Source organism: Vipera ursinii, assembly GCF_947247035.1.
Source record: "Vipera ursinii genome assembly, chromosome: 13".
NCBI lineage: Eukaryota > Metazoa > Chordata > Lepidosauria > Squamata > Viperidae > Vipera > Vipera ursinii.
Genome location: NC_139526.1, coordinates 19,489,865 through 19,515,603, shown reverse-complemented (window position 1 = coordinate 19,515,603; position 25,739 = coordinate 19,489,865). Strand labels below are relative to the sequence as shown.

Genomic DNA, 25,739 nt, shown 5'->3' with positions numbered 1-25,739 from the left:
GAAAGTTTCAGTCTGCTCAATTTTAGAGAAATTTATTTACAAAAATTAAATATCTTCTATGAAAAGAGATGTCTGGGCTGTTTTCCCTTAAAAAAAGTTCCACATTATTCAAATGGATGGTTCTGAACTCCAGAGCTGGCGAAGGACTTTCCTTCACTTAAAATGTGACAAGGCAACATCAGGAGAGATGAGCAGCGCCTGGGGCTGAACCAGCCCTAAGGAGGAAATAACAATTTTGCTTTTTTGCATTATAACAGTATCTAACCTGCTGCAACTCTTGAATGAAGCTGTTAAAAAACTGAAAGGCTGCTTCTGAAAATCTCAGCTTCTCTGATCCATTCTCCCATCACCAGAATAAAAGAAAATACAGATAAATCAGGCAAGATGGTCCTTCAAATCAGGGGAGCCCTTTCTGCGCGGCAGGCAGCCCTGCCCCTCCCCTTCGAAGGAGGAGGAGGGAGAGGGAGCAGCTGCTTTACTGTCCAGGGGCCACTCTTTGTGCAAAATGGGGACATCTCGGCTCCTGGCAGATGTTGCCAGCCTGCCTGTGTTTCTCCCTGGCCGTGTGTGTGTGTGTGTGTGTGTGTGTGTGTGTGTGTGTGTGTGTGAAGAAGGCCGGCTTCACCTGGTCAAACCAAGCCGGCATCTTTGGCCATGTCGTAGAAGAGGCCTCTGCTCTCAATGAGGTCAGCAGGAGCTCCGCACTCCACGATTCTGCCTTTCTCAAGGACGATCACCCTAAAAGGACAACAGCCTGTCCATCACCTGGTGCTGCTCTTCCCTTCCCTCCACAAGGGCCGCCCCGGGCCAATCCGTGGAGCCTTACCTTGTATAGTCCATGATGGTGTTCAAGCGATGTGCGATTGTCAGGACAGTGCAGCCCTCAAACTGCGTCCGTATGGTCGACTGGATCAGGCTGTCCGTCTCGAGGTCTACCGCTGCGGTGGCTTCGTCCAAAACCAGGATTTTGGATTTGCGCAGCAGGGCCCGAGCGAGGCACACCAGCTGCCGCTGACCCACGCTGGGAGACAGAGAAGGCCACATTAGAGGCCAAAGGACCCACCTGCCGCGTGCTCCGCCCTTTTAGACACAAGAAGGGTTTTGTAAACAGAGGCCGAGTGCGTCCTTGTGCCTCTCTCCCAGTCACAGGTCGAGATATGGTGCTATCTCTGTGTGTGTGTGTGTGTGTGTGTGTGTGTATGTGTGTTCAGAAAATGGCTTCTGTTTATCTCAAAAGTGGCTTTTCACAGCTGCTCCTAAAAGGGTGGGGATGTTTGCCTGGATCTGCTGCACTCAGATCATTTCAGCTGTAAGGCACAGCTCAAGTTGGCATTTTCCGGGCAGTAGCAAAAATTGCCCCCGATTACAGCTCATCAATTTCCTGGAATACTTAAGACATTCACTGCATCCTCCATTTACAAAAAGGCTGCAGCCAGAAATGGGCAACTCCATTTCTCTCTGTCCCCCTTTTGGCAATTAAATTTCAGAATGGGACCAAAAAAACCAGAAAAAGATCCCCTGGAAAAAAGGAGCATCAAAGAAAAAAGAGAACTAAATATCTTAAGAAAAAAAAGTAAAGCATTCTGTTATCCTACCAGAAGTATTAAATTGGTACAATATATAAAGGTTATCTTTTATCAGTGTGGTGTGAGATCCTCCATAACAACACGATGAAGAGAACACAACTGTCTCTAACGACTCTTGAGTCAGCCTGTCCTTGAGTTGAAACTCAAGTGGGTGGAGGACTGCGCGCCTCCCCTCCCCTCAGGAAAGAGACTCAACCAGGTAAGCACCAGGCACTGTTTTCCTCCTGGCGCCGTGTCAAGACAAGGCTGCTTTGGAAGGCTAAGCTTCTCGCCAGCAGGCAAGGCCGCCTGCTTCTTCCTAGCTTCTCAAACAGCCAGAATCTCACCTGATTCTTCAGCCTGTAAATCAGTCCTGGGTGGAGGGCTGGGCACACGGCCAGAGACCAGCTAAAACGAGCAATGCGAGCAGATCCTTTCTTGGCACTGCCAGTTTAACGAACGGCTGGCAGAGCCAGAGTTTGGAGGCAAACAAACTTCGCCAAGCTCAGCACCGTGCTCTTAAACACACGCCTAACACACCCGCGTCCTTGTGCGTGGAAAAATCCCTGGGGGCTTTGGAGCCTTGTTGCTCAGCTTACCTGAGGTTTTCTCCACCTTCTGAACACTCGTGGAGGAGCTTATCAGGAAGGGAGGAGACGAAGGCTTTCAGGTGAGCAAGTTCCAATGACATCCAGACGTCGTCATCAGAATACTGGTCAAAAGGGTCAAGATTCATGCGCAAGGAGCCAGAAAACAGGATGGGATCCTAGGTAGGCGAGAGAGGACAGCAGAGTTTTGCAGCAGCAGAGAACCCTCCCACCCCAGGAATGGTTCTGGAGGACATCGTGGAGTACAGACCGTGTTCCAGGGGTCATCGCTCCTTCAAAGCTCCTCAGCTGTTTCATGGGGCAGCTCCTCCCCTCTTTCTAAAACTGGCCCAAGCTTAAAATCTTCAAAGCGGTCTGACGCTGCAAAAGCACCACTAAGGGACAGCTGGATTTTGCATTTTCCACCGGCTCAAATCAAGTCTTTGCTTGGATGCATTCACTGCTCCTAACTGATTCCATTAAATGGGACTCCAATTTGGGGAGGGGGGGGAAGGGACCTTGCAGAGAAGGTCAGGTCCCATGGCAGCAACTCCAAACCTGGGGGATGATGGTGATCTTGAAGCGAAGGTCGTGGAGTCCGATTTTGGCAATGTTAACCCCGTCAATGAGGATCTCTCCTTCTGCTGCCTCTTTGATCCGAAACAAGCCAAGCATCAGGGAGGACTTCCCGGCCCCGGTCCTTCCGACGATGCCCACCTGTCGGGGCCAGAAAGCAGTCAGAATGGCTGCAGCAGAAGCAGCTACAACGGCTGGAGCTGGGGCAGAAACGGGGCCCAGCCCTTCCCAAGATGAATTAAGCACATTTTTGGGCAGCACGGGACGGACCATCCCAACCCCTGCAGGCAGAGACAATGTCTTGCCACATAGGAGCCCCTCGGGGGGGCATGCTATCTATGCTGCTTCCCATGGTCCAGGTGAGTGCGGAAGGAGCTCCTGCCTCCACCAGCTCCTCTGCTGCCCTCTCCCTCGCACGTGCCAGGAGGCGCCTTCTCCCCCACCCTCCATACTGCAGAGACACAGCTGCCTGGGACTCACTTTCTCCCCACCGTGCACCACGATGGAGACGTCCCGCAGCACGGGGTCCATGTCACTCCGGTAGCGAAGGCTGTAGCCCCGGAACTCCACCCGTCCTTTCTGAGGCCAGCCAGGCCAGGCAGCAGCTCGCTCAGAGGTCCACTCGGCCTGAAAGAGGGAGCAATCAGGCTCTCACGCGCCCCAGCCATTCTGCGGTCCAGGGGCTTTCCCAAGACCACCCACTGGCTCAAACCACAGTCCCAATCCCCCTGCCCAACACTCGGCCTCTCACCACCCACTGGATATTTTTCTGGAGGATGCAAATGAAATGACAGGGGTTTCCCAACAAATGGACCAAGGCACAGTGCTGCCTCTCTTGGCCACCAGAGCGTGCTGCTGCTCTGCAAGTTGCATGCAGGGGAGACTTGGGATGCGGCTCCTTTACTCCTGCGTGGACGTGGCCCAGGCTCATGCTGAGTGACAAAGCCACGGGAGTCTGAGGTTTTATTTTGAGAGACTTTGAAAGAGAGGATTCCGCCAACTGCAGATGGTTCCTAAGCATCAGCCAAATGGAACCTTCCTCTTTAGGGGCAATCTATCTCAAGGAACCATCTACCAGGAAGTGAGGATGGGAAAGGGTGCAGGTCTTTCTTAGTTGGGGACCACAGAGAGTGGGGGGGCACAGAATCTGTTCCTGGACTGGCCTAAGACTGAGGGGGTCGTGGACCGCTCATCTGGCCTTCAGCTTGGCTGGAGTTGCAATGATGGAGGTTGAAGTCCAGCCAATTAGAGGTGCTCGCCTCAGGGGGCTGACCAGCATTTGAGCAGCTCTGTGAGGCTGCATTTGCCCCCCACCCCTTTGCAGCTGCTCCTGGGAGAATGAGGAATGCCAACACTGGCATGTCCCAGGGGGGCCCTTCAGGTTTCTGTGCCCAAAGAACACAATCCCGGCTGTGAGCAGAGACTTGCCTCTTTTTCCTTCTCCGAGTATTCCTTGACTCTTTCCACAGCTACAATGTTGGTCTCCATCTCGGATGACATACGGACCAGCCAGTTTAAGTAAGTGGTGATCTGCAAAAGAAGGGCGCCGCTGCTGGTGAACCCCTCAACCCCAGAGGAGTCTGATCCCCCGAAGGGCAGAAGCAGGCAGCACCTTCGGGGAGGCGCGAGAAGCTCCATCTTTGAGCCAGCCGCCAGCAGGGGTTCGTGGACAAGGGCCGGAATTTAAGGTGAACGCAGCCCCGCAAGATTGCAGGGAAGGGCTCCTGGCCCAAGGCAGACCTCCAGACCAGACGATGGCCGGACAGGTTCTCAGGGGCCAGAAGAACCAGGCTGCTCCTTCGGCGCAGGGGCTCCCTCCTCCTGGTCAGCCAATCCTAGGAGGACCCCCCCATCACTTGTGCGAGAGGCACCTACGTGCGATTATATTTGTGACATTCCCCCCTTTTCCAGAATCTCTCCCAAAGCAGGATGCATTTTCCCACCCGAGGAGGTTCGGCTCACGAAAAGGCACCCCACAGCCATCCCACCTGCAGCGAGTAGGAGATGGAGAGGCCCACCAGCCCCGGACTCAGGTCGTGGCGAGCGATGACGGCAAACAGGGCTGCAAAGAGTACGATGCAGTTGCCCACCGACTCCAGCCGGACGGCCAGCCACCTGCGCGGGCCAGAGAGGGCGGGGTCAAAGCCCGGCAGAGAACACCGTGTCCACCGCTTTCCAGTCCTGCCCGCATCAGGATTACCGGTTGGCCACGATGCTTGGGTAGTAGGCCTTCTGGTTTTCGTCCACTTTCAGGTCACTCTGCCCAATGAACCGTTGCTGCTCGCCAAAGGCGCGGATGACGCTGACACCCAGGAGCGTCTCGTTGAAGTGCGAGTAGACTGGAGAGCGGCTGACCGACTCCAGGCGCTTCAGCTGGCGCGAGGTGGCAACGTAGAACCGCTGGGGACGCACAAACAGGTCCGGCGGTCAGAAGGGACCCCGGAAGCAGGAAAGGAGCCCCAGGAAGGGCCAGGAGCAGCCCCTACCTGCACGAAGAAGTAGATGAGTCCCAGGGGAGGGATGACCACGGCGGCAACTGGCGTGGCCAGCAGGATGATGACGCAGGCGCCCAGAACGTTGAAGAGTGAGCCCATGAACATCTTGATGATCTGCGGCAGGGTGGAGTCGATGATGTCCATCTCCTTGGAGAAGCGGTTGACCAGGTTCCCGCTGGGCGTCTGCTCGAAGAAGCTCACAGGGCACCGCAGGATGTTGTGCAGCAGGTCGAGGTGGAGGCGTCGGGAAGCAAAGATCCCTCCCACAGAAACCGCCATGGAGTAGCCAAACACAGCCACGCCTGTGGGAAGCGAGAGGCCAAAGCACCCATGAAGGTCAACCCGGCCTAACAATGAGATCTCGGGGCCCAAGAGCATTCTGGAAAGTTCCCACGGCTGCACGTTGTCGCCCATCCCAACGAAAGAGGCTGCCCTGGCCATCTGGCCTGCAGAGGATGCCTTTAAGAGCGCCAGCCTCTTGCCCCAGCATTGCCGATGTGCCTCAGACCTGCTTCCCAACCATAGAAATACCCCATGCAGGGCGAAAGGCACATATCAGCTTTGGGCACCCAGCCCTGTGCCAGCTGTGAGGATGCTGCACCGCCAGCCCCAGATCAGGGCCCACAGAAATTACTCGCTGGACAGGCTGCAAGGAGCCTGGAGCAGAGAAGACGAGGCAAGCGCCTGGCACGTAGCAGCCTCCCCTCAATTCTGCCCCCGTCCCGTCCATCTCATCGTGCTCCACAACAGACCTTCCCTTTCGAAAGATGATACAGATCTGGAAGTCTCGTGAGTTCTGTGCCAGCAAAATACAGGTTTCCCACCTGGGGGGAGGGGAGCCCCTCCCTCCCTCCCGGGGATGTGCCCAGAGGAGCTGCAGGCCAGGAGGGAACCAAACCCCAGGGCCACATTGGAGCCCTGTCAGACAGGCCAGGGATCGGGGGGGGGAGGGGCAACCTTGAGAGATTCCCAGGGCACCATACACCCCCAGGCGCAGTCTGGTGTGCTGCTGCGTCCCGTTGAGGACGGGGTCGTCGGTCCACAGGCTGAGCCAGTAGTTGGACGCCAGGGAGGCCACGTGATTGCAGAGGAAGAGGAAGATGCTCAGGAAGGAGATGCCCAGCCCGATGGCCTTCATGTACTCCCCGTAGACGGTCGTCTTCACCTGCGACACACGAGTGGCCATCACAGGGAGGACCCCTGGCTCCACCAGGGCCCTTCCAGCCCCCAAGCCTGGGAATCTGCAAGTATTCTGCAATCCCCAACAAGTGGCTCCCCTCTTCTCTGGTCACAGAAGGCTTGGAGGGAGGGGTTTCCTGCTGCTCCACCCCCCCCCCCCCCGTAATTCCCACTGTCGTCCTCGGCCCATCCAGGCTCCCTCCTGGACGGCCAGCACAAGAGGCGGTTGCCGCTCTCACAGCCTCCCCTCCTTTTGGGTCCCCCAAAAGATCCTGACTCAACCAAGGAGGCGACGCCTGGCCCACACTCTGTGGCGGCTGATCGGAGGACAAAGGCAGCGCTGCCCCTGGCGGCAACCATGTCTGCGACGAGTGCCAATGTCCCTGACCGGGGGGGGGGGCTCGAGACGGGGCCGGGCAGGGCGAGGGCAGCCGCGAGTTGCTGCTCCCGCTGGCCACTTCACAATCTCCCAGTGAGGAAAGGCAAACAAACGCGACCTTGGCAGGGAGGAATTAAGGCCTGAACTTGACACTGGAACCTGGCCTGGGGCCAGCTGTCCGAATTCCAGCCGGGAGCCTTTTCCAGAGAGAAAACAGCCAATTCAACCCCCAGCAATTCACTGTTTACACCCAGCCAGCTGCGTTCAACTGTGAAGCGCTTCTGATCAGCAGGTAGCCAACAGCGCCAAGTTATTGTTGACATAAATACCGATGGAAAAACTTTATCCCTGAATAAAGGAATGCATTTAATCCCTGAACTGAATCGCCCAATAAAGGGCCGGCCAGGGATGGCAGCAAGGCCCCTGGACCGCTCTCGGACACATTAGCTGAACCTTGGAAGGGCCTCTCTGCCCCGGTTTACGGCAGGGCCGTCTGAGTCTCCTTCTCTGGGGGCGGAAGGCAGTTCCCCGTTCACCAGGGTCAGCCCTCACTGTTCCCACCAAGGGGCTTTTCAAGGGGAACAGCTCCTCTTTTGTGGCCTTCTGCCGCTGCTGCTGTCAGGGGAGCCAATTTTACTGGGCTAACTGGGAACAAACAGGGAAAGACAGAGCAGGCGGTAGCTGGGTCCTTACCTTCCCCGTCTGGGCAGTGTCCGCTTCGGTTAGCTTCCAGGCGTTCTTTCCATCCGACGCCTTCTGGCTCTGGGCCAGGCTGTTCTGCACCAGGGGCGTCTCTGTCTCACTGCTGTAGGTCGAGGAGTTGCTGAGCTGCCTGGAAGGTCCACACACCGCTCTTGAACCCAGACCGGCTTCCACAGGTCCCCCCCTCCCCCAGCCTGCAAAGACCCCCATCATGCAGGCATCACTTTGGCTCCAATCCAAGAGTCTGCTTGCAAAGGCCTGGGACCGTGGCGGGGGCCTCTGGGCTGCGCGCTCTGCCCCTCCAAGAGCAGAGGCCGCTGAGAAGCCACCCCTGCCCACGGAAGGGGGCTTCCCCCAAAGGCTTCCCTGCATCTCTGGCAGCAGGGAGGGCAGGAAAAACCGGGCCAAAGATCCAGGCCGATCAGGCATCTCCTCCCTGTGCTGGAGCAGAGTCTGCCTCCAGGACACAGAACACCCCCTGCCCTCCCTGTGGGAGCCCCCACAGCCAGCAACTGAACAGGGGCCCCAGCTGGAGGTGAGGCACCTGCTGAGGCCAGGAGAGGAGGGGAGCAGCAGATGCGGGGGGGGGGGCATTGTTCCTGGCTTAGGTGGAACTCAAAGTCTCTGGGAGCAAAGGAAGCAGACATGCCCCAGTGGCCGCCTGCCTTGCCCACCTCTTCACTGGGACCGAGTTTTCGCTGGCAAGTACCCCATTCTCCAGCAGCTTCTCTTCCTTTGTGACCAGACCAGGTGTTTCTGCAGGAATTAGAGAACAGCAACATCTGCCGAGATCTTTCCAACCTTAGAAACCCAGAGGGCAAAAGGTGCTAACGGAGGGCGGGGGGGGGGGGGAGAGACCACCAATACAATAGTGGGACAGTGGCTACATCTACATCCGCCAGTGCCCCTTCCGTGCCTTCGCCAGCCAGGTTGTGATCCGCCCCGGCATATGTGCGCAGGAACTCTGCAAAGGCCCGGTCTTGCTTCAGCAGCTCTTGGTACGACCCCATCTCAGATATTTTCCCTTCGGACAGCACAATGATGGTGTCCATCAGTGGCAGGTAGCTGACCCCGTGGGTCACCAGAATCCGAGTCTGGGGCAGGAAGGAAGAAGCAAAACCAGGGAGGTCAAAGGGTCTGCTGTACCCATCGAAGGCAGAAAATGCAATTTAATATCCAAGAGACGGCGAAAAGGTCGGTGACGACCTCCCCACTGCCCTCGAGTTCCCAGAGGGTGCAAAAAGATGAGGCACAAGCTTTCTGAACACCTACTTTGTTTTTCAGGAGGCCCTTTGGCCCGAGGACTTTGTCGAAAATGTGCTTCCCGACATGGGCATCCACGGCCGACAAGGGGTCATCCAGCAGGTAAACGTCAGCGTCGGCATAGACGGCCCGGGCCAGGCTGACTCTCTGCTTCTGCCCACCCGACAGGTTTACCCCCTGAGGAAGAGAGAGCAGCGTTCTCAGGGCCAGGCGGGAGCCACAGAAGAGGACGTGTGGAAGAAATGGCACCACACAGAGATTTTAGGCTTTGTGTGAGCGCCCACGAGTGGTGCCCCGTCAAGTACCTTCTCTCCAATCTCTGTCTGGTCTCCCGAAGGGAACAACTCCAGGTCGGGCAGCAACGCGCAGGCCTCGACCACCCGCCGGTAGTGCCTCCCGTTCAGCTCCCGCCCAAACAGGATGTTCTCCTGCAAGGTCGCGTTCTGGATCCAGGCTTGCTGAGGGACGAAAGCCACGGAGCCCTGCCGAGAGGAGAAATCCCCCCTTAAATTTCCCTTCCAGGCAGCCCACAGCTGGCCCGATGCTGCTGCCCCGAAATCCCACATCTTCCACCAGGGGAGAGCGGCTGCAGCCCCACGGGAAGCCCCTGCAGGAGAACTCTGTTTGCCCACCCCTCCTCCAGAATTCCCTTTGGCCGCCGCGAGGGAGGGAGCCACTCCATTCAAGGCAGGAGGGGGCCAACGGGCTGCCGATGGGCCACGTGTCAGAGTTGCCCCTCCCTCTGCCGGAGCATCAGACAGCGCCCCCAAGCTCTTCTGCCTGCCTGGGGGCGCCCCACCGATCCCACGCACCCTAAGAGAGACGTGTCCGTCCTGCTTCTCCATTTCTCCCAGAAGAGCCGACAGGAGGGAAGATTTGCCACACCCCACCTGGCCCACCACAGCCACCAGAGAAGGGTCCGGGATGGCAAAGCTGATGCTGGAAGAAATGAGCGGCCAGTTCAGCTTCGACCCCCGGAAGGCCAGGGCAGCCTTGACCGCTGGGGCAAAAGGGGGAGCTCAGAAAGGGCAGACACTTCCAGGGCCCCCGAGAGGCCCATCTCTGGGAGAGCAGCCGGACAGCCAAAAGCCAAAAAGGGGGGCGGGCAGGGGGTGCAATCCGGAGCCTTACTTGCTCAGCACGGGGGGCTCCGTTCGTGACCAGCTGAAGGAGGCGCTCTTCACGCTGATGCTGTTACTGCCCGCTAGTGGGTTACAAAAGGAAAGGGGCCCTTGAGCGGGATGGAGATGGCCGAGGGTGGCAGCTGCCAGAGGTGGGGACCCCCCCAGCCCTGCCCAAGGGGTGCTTTTCTGGGCTTCCCTGCCCACCTTCCACCTCCAGACTCTACAAGGCCAACCTAGCTGAACATCACAAACTGGGAACTTTGGTGACGGTGCAGATGTTGAAGTTTCCAATGAGCAATGCTGAATTTAAAGGGGGGGGGAATCTGGCAGCTGCTCTGGATCCCGAGTGACCCCTTTGCTGATAATGCCAAACTCACCATTCTTGAGGGTGCCCCGGACGACACTGTCAGGATCCAGCTCTTCGTGGGACAGGAAGACCCGGAGACGCTTCAGGGACACGCTAGCCTGGATGGTCGATCCCATGATGGTGAGAGCAGACAAATGTCCCTGCCCCCCCTCCATCCAATCCTTCCCCCTTCCCACAAAGTGCCTAAACTCAAGTGCGAAATTCAGCGCTTGCTGTGCCCCAGGAGATCTGAGGGTTTGCCCTCTGCTCTGCCTGCTTGGAAGCAGGAGGCCGGTCTGCCCAATGAAGGCCCCACCCCATTCCCAGCGGCCACCGAAGCTCAGCCTTACAGAAGGCCAACTGCAAGCCAACCCTTCAGTGTCTCTTTTCCTCCCCCATCAGGCACAACCCAATAGATAGGTACATCCTGAGCCCTGAAATTCTGAGGCCAACAAGGAAGGGGCGCAGTGGGCTGCCCACCCCAGAAAGGCCGAGTCCTAGAATTGCAGAGTTGGGAGGGATTTGGAGATTTTAATGCCCCCCTGCTCAGTGCAGGGCTCACTCACTAGAGACCTCCAACCAAGGAGGACTCAGCCTGTTCTGCTGGTTGACATTCGTTTCCCCCCCCCCAGGAAGCTCCTGCCCCCGCTGAGTCTCAAGCCCTGGTTGGCCCCCACCCTCACAGATGGCAGAGCCCAAAGACTCTCACTTGCACAATGCTGCTGACGACCATTGGAAGGATGTTGAGGGGGAACCGCAGGATGTTGAACAGTGCCAGAGACACAAATGCTTTCTGGGCATCCAGGATGTTCTTTTCCGAAGTGGACACATAAACAGCGAAGGTGGACAAAGCAACCTAGGAATAAGCAGGCCAGGGGGAGTCACGTACAGAGGGAGATGCACCCGACGGGAGCCGGGAAGCTGCTAAGGAATCCTGGAAACACTCACCAGGAACGGGGCGCACACCCAGGTGAAGGTGCCCATGGCCGCCAGGTATGCAGATTTCTTGAGGACCTTCAGCTCATCCTGCCGGATCTCCAGGACTTTCCGCTTGAAGGCCAGCTCCCAGGCGTAAAGCTTCAGCACTTTGATGCCGTTGAGGATTTCGTTCATCAGCTTGATCCGGCTGTCCTTGCTCTTCATGTGAGCCACCTGGAACCGGTGGTGGCCATGGAGGTCTGTCAGGACACGCCTCACAGTGGCCCAAATCCTGGTTTGACTGCAGCTGCAGTTGTGCAGCTCTGGGCTGGACCACTGAGAAGCCTGGACCACGATCTTTGGGCCGGGCTAGATTCCAATCCCCATAACCTCGGTGCAGTTAACTGGGATTCTGGGAGCCGATTTTCAATCAGCTCAGTCGGGGGATGGCTGCATTCCATTGGCGTTTGGCGATTTGGCTGTTCTTGCATTTAAAAGGGCAGCTTTGAGCGATCTAAGCCAGCATTTCTCAACTTCAGCAACTTTAATGGAAGTGTACTTCAACTGCTGGCTGGGGAATTCCAGCCATCTTAACCTTGCCAAGGTTGAGGAACACTGACCTAGACAGATCAAAACCTAAGGGGAAACAGGCAATGCCACCTCTTGGCCAAGGACTGTGGCCAGGTTGGGGAGAGACGGCCACACCTTCAGTGCAGTGAGGCAGAGTCCACTCGACAGTTATGGCAGGGCCCCCCACCTGGTAGGTCTTGGTCTTCATTGCTATCACAGCATTCACGGGCACCAGAAGCAGCATGATTGCCACACCAGCCAACACGGAGGGACCTAAATTCTGAAGAGACCATCAGAGGATCAACAGGCCTCACAAACCAGAAGGGCCTTGTGGGATGCCCCTCCCAGACCTCGGGGAGCTCCTTCCACAGGGACCTGGGGGCTCTTCGTACCTGCCAGAGCAAATAGAGAGCGAGCATCACTTGAAAGGGGGCCGACCACACCATGTTGATGTACGTCGCCAGGTCCATGAAGCGCTGAGCATCCACTGACATCAGATTGACGATCTCCCCCACCGTAGAGGTCTTCCGTGCTGAATTGGTGATGACCAGGGCCTTGGCAGCAGAGACAGCAGACAAGGGTGTATGTGTGTGGGGGTAGGCTTAAGCATCAAGGCAGTTCCCCACAACAAGAATGAGAACTCGGAAGCCTAATGTGGATTTTGAGTTGGAGGCCCTATTAGCCAAAACAAGCCTTAGGAGGGCATCTTATAATCCCTGTGAGGGCTACACCAAATTCCCTTTGCTCTTTTGGGGGGGGGAAATTGGGGCAAGTGTGACATTTCATCCTAATTAAATTTTGCTACATTTTCAACAGAGTTAACATTAACCGTGAGTTGTGGCTTGGATATGATGAAATTCCCTCAGCTTCGTCTCAGGGCCAGCCTAGAGGAGACGGGGAGAGGGCAGACAGAGCCGGGGGTCTCTCTTTGGGGAGGTCACAACCCAGTTATGTGCCAATCGGGCCCACTGTGAGCATCGGAGAAAGAGTCTGATGCCCACAGAGCCTTTAAGAGACAGTCATCAAACGCTTCTGCAGCTAATGAGTTGCCAGCTCAGCTCCCAGTGATTTGGGCAAGCCACGACTATGAAATGCCCCCCGTCCTCCAAACAACCCCCCTTCTCTGTTTCAGGAAAGGCGTCTTTTAAAATAGCTGCAAATAGAAGAGGGAGGAAAGCCCCCGCCTTGCGCTTCCTCCTTCCGGCACTTGGTCGCTTGAGCATTCCCGTCTCGGCAGGCAAGTGGCTGCCCCTTTACTTCTGGGGCGGCAATCGCACGAGGGACGGTCGTTGCAGGCTGCAGCTCCCCATCCCCTCGTCCGGCCAAGGACCAAGGCGGCCCCACCCCAAGCAGAAGGCAAGGCGTGTGTCCCTATCGTCCCCGCACCTTTCGGTAGATGGCCCCGATGACGGCGGTCTTGAGCCTCATGCCCGTCACAAAGCAGATGTGGAAGTACTGGTGCAGGACCAGCGTCTGCAGGCAGGCGGCGACGAAGAGGAGGGCGGTGTAGAGGAGGCCCTGCCAGATGGGGGCGCTTTTGTCATTGACAAAATTAATGAGCAGCCTAGGAAGGAGAAGGCGGAGGGGTTGGAGGAAGGAACCACAGGCCGGGACTTGCCGGCCCAGAACTCCTCCTCTCCCCCCCAAGCTGGGAGACTGCTGGGCGCTGAGAACCTCTTGAGACGAAAACAAACACACCTGCAAGGTTCAAAGCAGCAAAGGAAACACAACAGAAAACAGCTTCCAATTCACGACATCAAAGGCCAGAGAAGTCTGTAACACCGGGGGGAGGGGATTCAATGGCTGGAATCCCAGGCTCAGCCTTGTCACCCAGGAGGAGCCCCGGCAAGGGAGCGACGAAGCAGTCAAGCCGTGGACCAACTGACAAGCGACCAAGAGGTGAAGGGCAGGGCGGGGGTCCAGCACTCACTTCAAGAGTTCGGGTCCTGTGAACATCATGAGGTCATGGAAGGCCTTGAAGAGGAAGCTCATCAGGAAATAGGGGCCGAAGGTCTTGTAGAGGACCCGGAAGAGCGAGGGATCCCTGCTCCTGGTGGGGGGTCCGAGGATCAGAGCCTCTGCCTCCTCCGCCACGTCCGAGCTGGAACCGCTCCCTCTGGCCGGCTTCTTGGGTGAGTAGAGAATGGGGCTCGGAAGCCTGCGGGGGCAGAAGGACGCGGGCGTGGAGGCTTCTTCGGGATCATTACCCAAACACCCACTCGTGTCATCCTCAGCCTCCAAAAGTGGTCCTCGGGGTGGATTTAGGATCCGGACCCCTTCAGCACCACCACACTTCTGGAGCAGAGCCAGCACATCACAGCCCGGCTGATCAGAGCAAGAACTCTCAGAATGGCCAGCCGGGACAGGAGCTGCATCTCAAGGCACCCCGAAAGCGTCGGCTGGGAAAAGCAGCCACAAGTTTGTTTGTGCTGTGGAAGGATGAGGGACCCCCTTGCCCCCAGTTAGCATTGGGAGAGCCGGAGAGCTGTCGGACATCACCAACTTTATTTAAAGGCCCCAAACCAAATGACGGGCAGAGGCAGGATTCATTCCCGCCTCCCACGTTTGCCTTCTCCGTGAAAGGAGTAAGGTAACAAACCAAAAATGCTTTTGTGAACGTTTGACTAGCATCGCACAAAAGGGGTCCCTCCCGAAGCCCCAGCATTTTCAAACCAGCGCCAAGCACTGTAACCAACACGCACCTCCTGGCCCGGGCATACTCCCGGGCCCAGTTGGCAACCAAGCCGGGCACCACCTCCTCCGAGGAGTCTTCCTTGTTTAGAGACCATAAATCTTTGGCTTCCAGCGGCTGCCGGTACCCGTGAATCATCAGCCTGAGGGGAAGAGGAAGTTCTGCCGTCAGAGTCACACAGAAGGGCTGCAACCCCCCCCCCACTGGGCTGGGTGCTCTGACCACCCGCAGCAAGGGCACCCATTCAGAGAAACCGCATCAGGGCACCCCGAGACTCCCCACGGATCCAGAGGGCCACTGAGCTGCGCACGGCTTTGCCTTCCAAGGGGCTAGTCGGCTCAGCCAGGTTTCTCCGGCCTGGTGCCCTTCAGGTAAGTGGGACCTACCCACAGAATCTCCAGCCAATGAGGAGGTGTAGTCCCCTCTCAGCCCCTGCCATGACTGAAGAATCAAGAAGCATCTCATGTCTATAGAAACAACTGTTTCCTTACCCTGAGATCCACCAAAACGTGATCCTGGAGAGGAAGGAAGCCCCGGACTCCGGGCAGGGATTCTGCGGGGGTGGGGGGGAGGAGAGAAAGGATTCAGCTGGTTATCGAGTCACCGGCTCTCTAATGGCCTTCAGACAGCTGAGGGGGTGCTTTTGCAAGCACAAAGCAGGGCAGCCGTGTCCACATCCCCAGCTCAGTCTCTCAGAGCCCATTTAAAGCAGAATCAGATTCAAGGTTCAACCCCTCCCCTCCAGATGCGAAGGAGACTCGGGGTGGGGTGGGGGCACTGCAAGAGACCACACACTTTCCTCATTCAGACCAGCCTTCTGCACCCTGGTAGGACTACAACTCTCTGAAGCCCCTGCCATGCTAATCCTGCTTCAGGCAGTCCTTAAAAATGCCCCTTTGCAAAAATAGTTTCTCCACCCGCTGCGGAGAATTCCCCAGAATCCTCTTCCTTGACCTGCTCAGCAGCAAACCAAGCTTTGTGAGTCTCTCTGCAAATCTCTGGTATGGGAGCTGATCCAGTCAACTGCTTGAGCGGGAGGTGGGGGAACATAAAAAATGGGAAAGGGGATTTTTTCTGCCCCTGCTGCAGAGACGTGGCTAACTCTTTAACTGCTTGAAGGAGTCAACAAGATCAAAAAACGTAACTGGTTCATGAAGCAGAAAGCTGGTTATCCCAAGAAGGGAACGTGCCCTCAGAGACCCTGGGACAAATTCTGCCCACGATTTGTTTATTGTCAAGGTATGATCCCAGTGGGGCCACGTTCAGCCAGTTATCCATCTCCCTTCTGGTTTTGCAGCTGCAGTTGGAGCCCAGCACAGCAAAGGCAGAATTCAGGGCCGAATAGCCACCAGCTGCATCACACTCTAAAAATAGTCCACAACTGGGAGCAGAATTAGGGGTTCAAGGCCACAATCTGAGAGATTATGCAAGGAGGTTGGCCAGACCCTCCTGCCTTTGTAGCATTCCTCAAGACAGGCATCCACTCTCTCCAAATACTTCACAATGGGAGGAAGAGATCACTTTTGCACAGAAAAGTCACTAAACAACCCTACTGCTAAGCTTGTAAGCCGCCCTGAGTCTTCGGAGAAGGACGGGATATAAATGGAATTAAAATAAATAAAATAAAATAAAATAAAATTCTTGACTCTTCCCCAAAATCGTCTCTCTAATTTGGGAGCCTCATTCATACTCAATACAAAACTTTGACTATGTGCACAAATGAAAAGGAACAGAACAATCTTTTAAAAAACAAGTCACTAACACAAACCACAGTCAACAATGGTAGTGCAGGCTGGAAATTCAAGCAACTGAGGTTGGACAAGCGATCGTGAATAGCTAAAAGTTGTTTATGTGCAATTGAGCAAAAGATTAAAAGGAGTTTAGTTAAGCAAACACATTACTTAAACACCCAAGTATGACTCACTTGGTCGATTGCTGCGATAACACTTACCGGGCCACAAACGTTTTCGGAAAATAAAGGTGGACGTTCCGGGAAACAGGACAGAATAAACTGAATTAGCACCAAAGCGAAGTAGATGCAGAAAGTGGAATAGCGAAAGACGTCAATTTCCGCATCCTGGGAATCAAAATGCCACTTAGTGAAGTTCATGAAGTTGCCCTGATTTGGGAATATCAGCACCTTTTTTCCTAATAAGAGGGCTCACCGTTGTCCAAGAGGAAATTCCGGTTGGACCTGCCCCGGGACTGAATTAACGGAGGAAACTCACTGCTACGAGATGCAAATTGTGCTTGCCTCACCACACTGAGCGTTTCAATTGGAGAAGCCCCAAGGGAAAGTCTTCGAAAGATCACCAAGGAAGGACCCCCACCCCGAGCTCTGCCCTCAAACCCGGCCACAGGGTGGGCATAGGGGTCTTTCTTCCCAGAGGACAGGTCAGCTCAAAGCAAGGCTTGGGTTGGCCTCCAATGACACCCCAAGAGGTCCATTCAGGGCCTCTAAAGCCACAAGACCATCAGGCATTCGACACCCCGTTAACCGCAGGCCCCCTCGTTCATCTGTCCCTCCAGCTCCCCAAGGAATCTGCCCACAAGAAGCTGGCGCTCACCGGGCACAAGACGTGCATCGTTTTGGATCTGAACACGATGACCGCACACAGCAATGCAATCAGCCAGAAAAGCAGCATCGCTCCTGAGGACTGGACTCCTTTGATCCTCTCGTACTGTATCAAAAACGTGGCAAGCAGCTACAGATAGGGAAGTCAAAAGGATAGACTGTTACTGCCAATGGAGGCTCGCAGAGCCAGAGCTCTCCCGGGATCACAGCTGCTCACTCCGCCCTGGAACAGGCGAGACCCAAGGTTTGCAAGGCGGGATCTGCTTCCCAGGTGCTATTCTGGGCATCGCAGTCGCCATTGGCCACACTAGCGGTTGTAAGAGAGAAAGTCTGATGGATAAAAAAATGCACAAAGACCAATAATCCAAGTTACTCTCGCTTACCATTGTTATGCCCAAAATGGTGGGGCTAATTAGAAAAACTGGAGCTCGTACTACGTGATGATTCCTTTCCCAGAAAGAGTAGAAAAGGTCTGTCCAGCAGACCAGCCACAGGACGAGGCCCAAGGTCTGCAAGACAAGAGAGGCGTTTTTCAAGGGACAGACTATTTATCTGCTGAAATCCCCAAGCAAGGATGCAGAGGCCAACAGAATTGCAGGCAAACCGAGTCTAAAAAACGGAGAAAGGAAAAACCTGCATTAAAATCCACCCTTCCCACATTCCCCTGGGCAACACAGTCTCACGGGAGAGGCCCCTCTTTGCAGGCTTCCATGGGCTGAGGAAGGATGTGTGAGTGAGCCACCCTCACTCCCCTGAAGCCCCACCTCCTCCAGAAACCCCCCCCCCCGCCACCAGCACTAGAGAAGAAGAAGAAGCCGGTGGGCCAAGCCACAGGGCTGGGAGGGGGTGGTGGTCTGGCTTTCCAGCTGCAACGGGCTGGCCCAGCCCCGACTCACCGTTTTGGCTTTATTGAGGTGAGACATTTGGATGTAGCCCCGATCATGGCAGCGGAGGTAGGCGAAGTAGATGGGGAAGCCCACCCAGAGGTAAAGGCAGGGGGTCCAGGCAAGGACCGTGTTCTGGAAGCAGGGTGTGAAGTCCGGGCGCTCCGTGTGCCACGTCAGGTTCCAGTCCTGTGCAGAAGTGGAGAGATCGGGTGGGGAAGGGAGGTGAGGCCAGGCTGGCTCACCGATTTCCCTTTTTCATCTGGAGGACTTGCTCGCTTTGCCTAGATTTTGGGGAGGGGGTTAATGCATTCTCAAACGTATTTCAATTAGACCCCTCCAGCCGGGAATGCAAATCAATTCAGCCCCACCGTCAAGGAGAAACTCATGCGGCAGCCTTGAAGTCCGCCTTGTTCCAGAAGCCCAAACCTTTTTTGGGGGGGTCCTGACTAGAGGGTCACTCAGGATCTCTCCCACCTAGCTTCACTTCCGAAGAAATACCGGCTCACCCAATGCCCGGGCAATTCCACAGGTGCATCCTGCAGGGCCGCCCCTTTCAAAGGGCCAGGTTGTGCCCCCCCCCACAGGAGGGGAGGGAAAAAGCTTGGTGTGCAGGGGTGGGGGTGGAGGACGCCTCCTTGTTGCCTCCGTTCAAAAGCATCACCTGCATTTTTAACACTCCCACTTCTTCCTTTTCTTTTCAGCAATCCCAAAAATGCGGTAAGAAGATTAACTCAGCTTTCTCTTGGTGGCCTCTCCAGATCCCCAGCAGAGAGATTAACGGCTATTTTTAATTGGGAAAGGAGGGTGGCAATGGGGGAGCTACTATAGTGGCAAAAGTTCCCACCAACTTAGGAATCAGCCAAGGGAAGGGGGAGGCCTGTCAAGGGGGCCTTATGAAAGCCCCCCCGAACTAAAAAATGTTTCTAAGCCAAAACATGGCTGTTCTGAGCATCATGTCTGGCTGGGGGCCTTTCACACGATTTGGAATCGCCCACCAACCAAGTCAAGCGACGGGGAAGGGGCCGAAGTCAGACTCTTTGGGAAAAGCCCTGAGCCATCCTGGGGACCTTGCGTGATTCTTCATCCCAAAACTGAGGCTGGTGGGGATGATGACCAAAATGTCTTTAAAGGAGAGAGATTTTAAAGATAGGTCGAAGCACAGAAGGGCAGAGCAGGAATGCCAAGGAACCTCGGCCCAACCCGGGGTCTGCACAGTGCGAAGGGAGGAAATGCTTGGAGAAATCGACCATAACAAGGAGAAAGTGCGTTGTTACACTGGCCGGCTTTTCGGGGATGACCTGAGGTGACTCGCTTAACTTTCCAGCTGCCAAATTTAGCAAAGCATTTTGCACCCAGCTGCTCCTCGCCCTGCCCGGCTCCTGCTTCAAAGTTAAGGCAAAGATGAGTCAGGAGGCAGTGGGGCCACTCCCTCCGCCCACCCAGCCACAAACACCCACGGACACTCCAGCAGCTTTCATGCCCCAACCTGACCACAACAAACCCACAGCACAACAAGTTTCTCCCCCCCCCCGTGGCAAAGCCAGGACTGACAGCACCTTTTAAGCACCAGCAGCTCCACCGCTCTTCCTGCGGGCCCTCTCCCACTGAATTAGTGGAGGGCAGCTCCAAAGCCACACAAGAGAAGCAAACAAAACAAATTCTGCTGATTGCAGAGCTCTCCGGGTTTCAAATGGGCAATCCCTAAAAATATTACAAATCATCAGATCTACTGACCACGTATGCCAATTCAGTTTCGTTTTGCAAAAGCCTCTTAACTAAAGCCCCAAGCAAGCAGTGGCCATTCATGGGCTGTTTGGCCTGAATCCGTTTCGCTTGTTGCTGTTGTTAGCTGCGAACTCGTGTCCGACCCATCGCGACCCTATGGACAGCGTTCCTCCAGGCCTTCCTGTCCTCTACCGTTTTGCTTAAAATGTACTAAACAAAAGTGGTGCTGCTGGAATTCAACTCTGGTTAGTCAGAGCTACAATTTACTGAAATACCGTATTTTGCAGACAAAACAAGTCTAAGTGTGAAAAACAGGCAGGAACGTCTGGCAAAACTTTTCAAGTAGCATGAGATTAATGGAAATCATTTTCTCATATTGACAATGTGCGATTTTGTGCCGCTTAATAAAGCACATGCCTACAAGTTGAGGACAGTCGACGTTTCTGAATCACTGATTATTTGATAACCAAGATCCTGTTTCTCTACCTCTCACTTTTAATACTGGGAGTTCAACTGCCACTATGAAAGTCAACCAATTGCCCACCCTCCCCAGATTTCTCAGAATGTGGGACTCAGAATGTGGCTATTACACTGCAAAGCCAAGATTCTGCAATTGTTGGCAGACTTCAGAAGCATGAAAGTATTTGCTTGGATGCTTTGAAAATGAAACCGTTTTCCCAAGCAAGTCAGAAGGCAGGGAGCTCAATCATTAGGTGAGGCCAAGCAAAACAAAACACTTGAAAACCTGTTCTGTCCAGAAATCAGCACCACATAACAGCTCTCGTTTCCACAAGGGTCCAACCTACAATGAGCCTGGCTGGAGCCATCTAGGCTGCCCCATGCAGAGAAGGGAAGGGTCTCACAGATTCTTTGCTGTACAATCTTCAACAGCCCACGAAAGAGAAACCTGTTCTGTACCCCTTCCCACAACCCGTAAATTGCTTTTTTTCTGAACAGTGCAAAATGGGCGCAGAGGGGGGTAGGATTTTCTCTCCCGCAGCCTGGCTCTCCATTCAAAGTCCCAGGAAAGCAACTTTGACCAAGAAGGATCCTTCCGCAATGAGATGGGGATCCGGGACCAGAGGAAAAACTGAGCCCTCAGGCAAGCAGAACTTCCAAACAACGTTTCCCATCAGAAAACCTCAGTCTGAAACCTTTTCACTTCCATCTCTCAGGCCATTTGGTCACGTCTTGGACCAAAACTGGCCCAGGCAGACCTTTTTAAGGTGGTCTGGGAGCAGCGACCTTTTTGTTCCCGCTAGCTCTCTTGCCATAAACAAAGAGTGGGCACAATTCCCTGGCAACCATCTACTCTCTTGCTTCAAGCAAAGGGAATCCTTGCAGGTCGAGGCATGCAGGACTGTGAATGCCAGCTGCTTTCTGAGCCGTTGCAGAGGCCTGGCTAGATGTGCTACATTCAACGCCCGCAGCAGCGGCTAACCATATGGGGGTGGGGAAACTGGGCATTGGGAAAACCGTCAGGGTGGCTGGAAAGACGCAACAGGTCTGCTGGAGGGGGAAATATGCAGCGGTGCATTCTCTGAAGGTGAAAACCGAGCAGCTAGACACCCAAACTTATATTGATTGCGCGGCTGCCTGCAAATCAAGGAGTTGCTAACAGTCCTGACCAGCTTAAAGGCCGCCGCGGTGGGAAGGCAAGGAAGGCCCTGGGACGAGAGCAGCAGCCCTGGGGGGAGGCCTCACAGGAGGATCCAGACTTGATGCCCGCATCCAGGAAGCAGCAGGGAGAGACCACCTTTCCCCCCAGACTCAGGGTGCACAAGCGCCATCCCGGGTCCCTTTCCAGACCTGAACAGGACACCAAGGCTGCAGGGGGTGGGTGGGAAGCAGGCTGGGTCTGCCCACTCCTCAAACTGGTCGGGTGGGGGTGGGAAACTGGTGAGCAAGTCTCAGATCCGGCCCCAGCCTCTGGCCCCGTCCTTGCAGGGTCTTCCCCATTTGCACCGGGAGGCCAGCCGGTGCTTCGTCCTTTCACACACGCACCCCAGCGATCCCAGCCGAAACAGGCCCGCTCCTTGGGAGGACCGGGCTCCCCGCGAAGCAGCCCGGCCAAAGAGAAAGAGGCCGCCTTGGGAAGCGCTCTCCCTCCCACCCAAAACAGCCCTGGTAACCCGAGCGGTGCCCGAAAGCGGCTTTTCCGGCCGCGGCTCTCCTGGGGCCCGCCCGTTACACGAGCGCCTCTGCGGGGGAGGAAGGGCGCGCTCAGCTCGCCCGGGCGACCTCTCGGGAGGCGCCCGGCCGGGCCACGGGCTAAGCGCGCCGAAGGGCGTCCCCGCCGGCCGACAGCGCCCACCCGCCCCGCTCGCGGAGGCCAGCCCGGGCTCTGCGCGCGCCTCGGAGGATGCGCGGGGCGGCGGCCTCCCCCGCGCCCTCCCCAGGAAGCCGCCCCGAGGGGCCCCGCGCGCCCGGAGCAAAGGAGTGCCGGCTACAGCGCCACTCCCGCCGGCGGCCGAGCGGAAGCCCGACCGGCTCCGGTGGCTCGCAGCCCGGCCCGCCTTGGCCCCGCTCGAGGCAGCGCATCCCGGCGCGTGGCCCGGCCCGCCCGCCACTCTTACCCAGAAGGGCGCGGAGCCGGCGGGGCCGTCGCAGAGCCAGGGGGCGCCCATGGAGGCGGGGGCCGGGCGGCAGGGGCGGCAGGGGCGGCGAGGCGGCCGCGCGGGTTGCTCCCGGCCAGCTCCGAGCCGCTGGCAGCGCGGCGGAGGGTCGGCGGAGGGCGGGAAGGGGACGGCGCCGGGGGCGGGCGCTGATTGGGCGCGGCGGCCGCGGAGAGGCGGGAGGGATGCCCGGCACGTCGGCGGGGGGCGCGGGAAGCCCCGCTCGCCCCGCCGCGTCTCTTCCCGGGGCTTCCCCGCGCGAGCCTCCTCGCCCGCCGCCCCGCTCTGCCGCCCCGCTGCCCTGGGACCCGCAGCCCCCCGCCCGCCCGCCCGGGAGCGCCCGCGGACCCCGGCGGGGGAGGCGCTGCGCGGGCGCCCCCTTCCCTGCGGGGACGGCCCGGAGGGGCCCGTGGGAAGCCGCTTCGCCTGCCGAGGGAGCGCCCGGCACCGGTCCGCCCCTCCCGCCGCCCGAGCAGCCCCCGGCCGCCATACGGGCAGCGCCGCGCGTGTGCACGAAGAGCCCGGGCAGCGCCGCCAGAGGGCGCCCTCCAGCGAGCCCGCGCACACTGACTCAGCGTTCCCGCCGCCGCCGCCGCTGCTGAGTCAGCCCGCGCTGCGATTGGCCGGGTGCGGGCCAATGGGGGCGAAGGGCGGGCTTCGGTCGCTCCGGGCGCCGCCGTCCCGGTCTCTCGCGGGTTTCCGGCCCCGCCCCTCCCAAGATGGCGACCGTCGCCGAGCTGAAAGCGGGTAACGGCGGCGGGGCGGGGCGGGGCGTCCGGAGCCCTCCTGGCCGGGGTCGCTGGGAGGGGGGAGGGGTCGGTCGGCGCCGGGGCCGCCGTGTTGATGGGCGCCGCTCTGTCTCGGCGCAGCCCTGAAGGAGGCGCTGGCGCGGCGCGGGGCGCTGGAGCAGGTGCGGGCCCGCGTTCGGGCCGAGGTCTTCGCCGCGCTGGACGACCCGGGCGAGCCGCGCCCCGCCGCCCCCCGCGAGACCCTCCTGCTGAACGAGCTCATCCGCGAGTACCTGCGCTTCCACCGGCACAACGCCAGCGCCTCCGTCTTCCTGGCCGGTGAGGGGCCCGGGGGAGCGGAGGTCCGGGAGGCCGTCCGCTCGGAAGCCCGAGCCGCCTTCGCCGAGAGGGGCCCCGGGGAGAGCCTGGCGGGCGGGACCCCCCGTCCTTCTCCGGCTGGGGGACCCCCGGCGTCCCCCCTTCCTCCGCCCGCGCAGCTGAGCCCCCCCCCTTGTGTGCTGCAGAGTCCGGCCAGCCCGAAGTGCCCCTGGACCGGGAGTTCCTCGCCAAGGAGCTGCGCGTGGTTGAGGACCCCAGCAGCAGATCCGTGTAAGGCGACCGGCTCTCCCGAGATTTCGCTCCCTCGTCCCAACGTTGGCCGCCTCCCAGTCCAAATCCCAAAGCGTTTGCAGGCGGGCGGTGGCCATTTTTGTGCTCTTGGATAAAAGTAACCCTTTTCCCATCTGCAGGCGGTATTTCTGAAGTTTGTTGATGCAAGTGCCCGGTGGGCGGTAGCAGAGGATGTTAAACCCACCCTAATGTCATTCTTGTGCAATGAACTCGGCCCGATTGATCGGTGACTCTATCTTGTGCCTTTATTTCCCCTCCTGGGGTCCCTCTCTGCAGACCCCGCTGAAGTAGGCACCTACAAAGGAACCCCTTCACAGAGTCTCCACTCCGGCTCACTCCGTTTTAAGCATCGGGTTCTTTTTCTTTCTCTCTAACAGGCCACTTTTGTATGGAATTCTCACTCGGTTGTTGCAAGGCAATGAAGAGAAGCCCCCCACACACACGTTCCCCAGAGCCCCCTCATTGGCACCTTCAAAGTGGACTACCAGCAAGCCATCTAATTAAAGCAGCCAAATGGGTACAGCACCCACAGACGTGTGAAAAATATAATAATAATAATATAATAATGATAATAACTAACATCTGTGCTGCCTGACTCCCAGTGACTTTGGGCAGCTCACAGAAAAAATCAATCAACAATGGGTCTTCCTTTTGCCTACTATACAAGAATGGGTGTTTAAAGTATCGAATCTTGCAGAAATGTCTAAGATTTCTGCTTATTTGAAGGATCATTCACAAGAAAGATATATTTCAGTTTGGAGGAGATGGATAGATTATATTCAGAATAAATATGGGACTAAAAAGTTCCATTTAGCTTATGAGTAGATTTTAGAGGGATATTGTTATTAATTTTAGTGTTAGTACTTTGTATGTATTTATTTTAAAGGGGAGTTAAAGCACATTATGAATTTGGTTAATTTTATATTATGGATAATTTTTAGTTAGAATATGATTATTATATCTATAACCCTGTATTTAGCTCTGGGAAGTGGGGGGGAAGGGGGGTAGTTTGGGGTGGATGGGTTTTGGGGATATGTATTGTAAAATCTTTTTTTGTAAAACTAATTTAAAAAACAATGGATCTTCCTCACAAAAGACCTGGGTGAAGAGCCAAGTCTTCTTCAAGGCTCTTTTATACAGCACTTGTTTTTCTTTGAGTGACATATTGCAGTTTGTGCTTGGATACTAATGTGTTAACGGCTTTATCTTAAATTTCAGAAACTCTTGCAGACTCGGAACATGGTGTGAGGCTTTTGAAGATACATGGGGTTGACGCATTCATAAATAAATTAACTGCATTTTTTATGAGTAGCAGCTGTTTACATTTATTACTGTGGTAATCTGTTTGGACCGATAAAAATGGTTGATTCAGAAGGGCAACAATCATTTATACATTCAATGTTTCTTTCAGATCACCCCACAGAAGATCTGTGTAATAGGTAAAAGTTGAGTCAATGGCACTTAAGTAATCTGGGCATTGAACAGCACAGTAAAATAACAATGCACAGTAAACCTTCAAACAGGCTGTGCTAGTTCCTCCTTTTAGAGGAAGGCACAAATAAGCTTTGTAAGGGAGGGGGAAACCCCTCAGTCTGCCTTGGCAATCAGCAATGTAAGACTTCTTTTGAGAAGCATGTGACAGTCAAGGCCAAACTGATTTCCCAGGCATTAATCTGTTGCAACTCAACTAACAGATCTGGCACGCTCACAATGCAAGGAAGGCGAATCTGCAGCTATCCTGGGATAGTAAACACAACCAGCAGCTGGCTTTTCCTTTCTGGCCATGAGGTAGTGGTCACTGCCTGTCCAGAACTGCCTCCAGGACAGGACAGAGCGGCTTGGCCTTGTGATCTGCTACTTCAGCTGGAGGAGAGTCTCCTTTGATAGCTTCAAGTTTTCAGCTTATTCCTGATGTAATCAGAGTCTGGTTGACTTCTGTGATGCATGTTGGTTTCTTTAGTATGTTTCCCTTCAAGACAAGGAGGAGCCCCCACTGCAGTTTCTGTCCACCAAGCGGCCTGCTTAGCTTCTGCAAGGTGTCCTGAAGCCGCCCTTCTTTCCCCGTTCCAGCTTGGCCCTCCTGCCCATAAATCATCCCCTGCTGGGGATTCTTGCTTGTCAGCCAGCCCCGTAAAGGCAGGGAAAGGATTTCCACTCCTTTTTAAGCTGTTGCCATTGAGAGG

At 56.2% G+C, this 25,739-nt stretch overlaps 2 protein-coding genes across 3 annotated transcripts; one reads left to right on the top strand and one right to left on the bottom strand.

Annotated features, from left to right (window-relative positions):
- Positions 1-16: 16 nt before the first annotated feature.
- On the bottom strand, positions 17-22,311 carry LOC310646470 (multidrug resistance-associated protein 1-like). Of its 2 annotated transcripts, XM_083372956.1 has the most exons (32): positions 22,160-22,311; positions 17,868-18,044; positions 17,355-17,480; positions 16,964-17,101; positions 16,348-16,473; positions 14,888-14,949; positions 14,407-14,538; positions 13,635-13,862; positions 13,091-13,268; positions 12,097-12,258; positions 11,892-11,984; positions 11,165-11,368; positions 10,926-11,072; positions 10,248-10,335; positions 9,878-9,950; positions 9,559-9,685; positions 9,052-9,228; positions 8,756-8,923; positions 8,400-8,577; positions 8,158-8,239; positions 7,475-7,613; positions 6,181-6,388; positions 5,215-5,525; positions 4,929-5,128; positions 4,717-4,843; positions 4,157-4,258; positions 3,209-3,355; positions 2,711-2,869; positions 2,165-2,331; positions 827-1,021; positions 626-738; positions 17-215 (listed from the first exon to the last, which is right to left on the bottom strand). In XM_083372956.1, exons 1-31 carry the CDS (start codon positions 22,208-22,210, stop codon positions 630-632), a joined length of 4,581 nt encoding a protein of 1,526 aa, XP_083229082.1. In that variant the 5' UTR covers positions 22,211-22,311; the 3' UTR covers positions 17-215; positions 626-629. The 2 variants fall into 2 exon arrangements, with proteins under 2 accessions (XP_083229082.1, XP_083229083.1); XM_083372957.1 differs by lacking the exons at positions 626-738; positions 827-1,021.
- Positions 22,312-22,702: 391 nt separating this feature from the next.
- On the top strand, positions 22,703-24,871 carry CEP20 (centrosomal protein 20). Its single transcript, XM_083372959.1, has 5 exons — positions 22,703-22,945; positions 23,068-23,265; positions 23,451-23,535; positions 23,934-24,073; positions 24,775-24,871. The coding sequence occupies exons 1-4, from the start codon at positions 22,918-22,920 to the stop codon at positions 24,058-24,060; spliced, it is 438 nt and encodes a 145-aa protein (XP_083229085.1). The 5' UTR covers positions 22,703-22,917; the 3' UTR covers positions 24,061-24,073; positions 24,775-24,871.
- Positions 24,872-25,739: the final 868 nt, after the last annotated feature.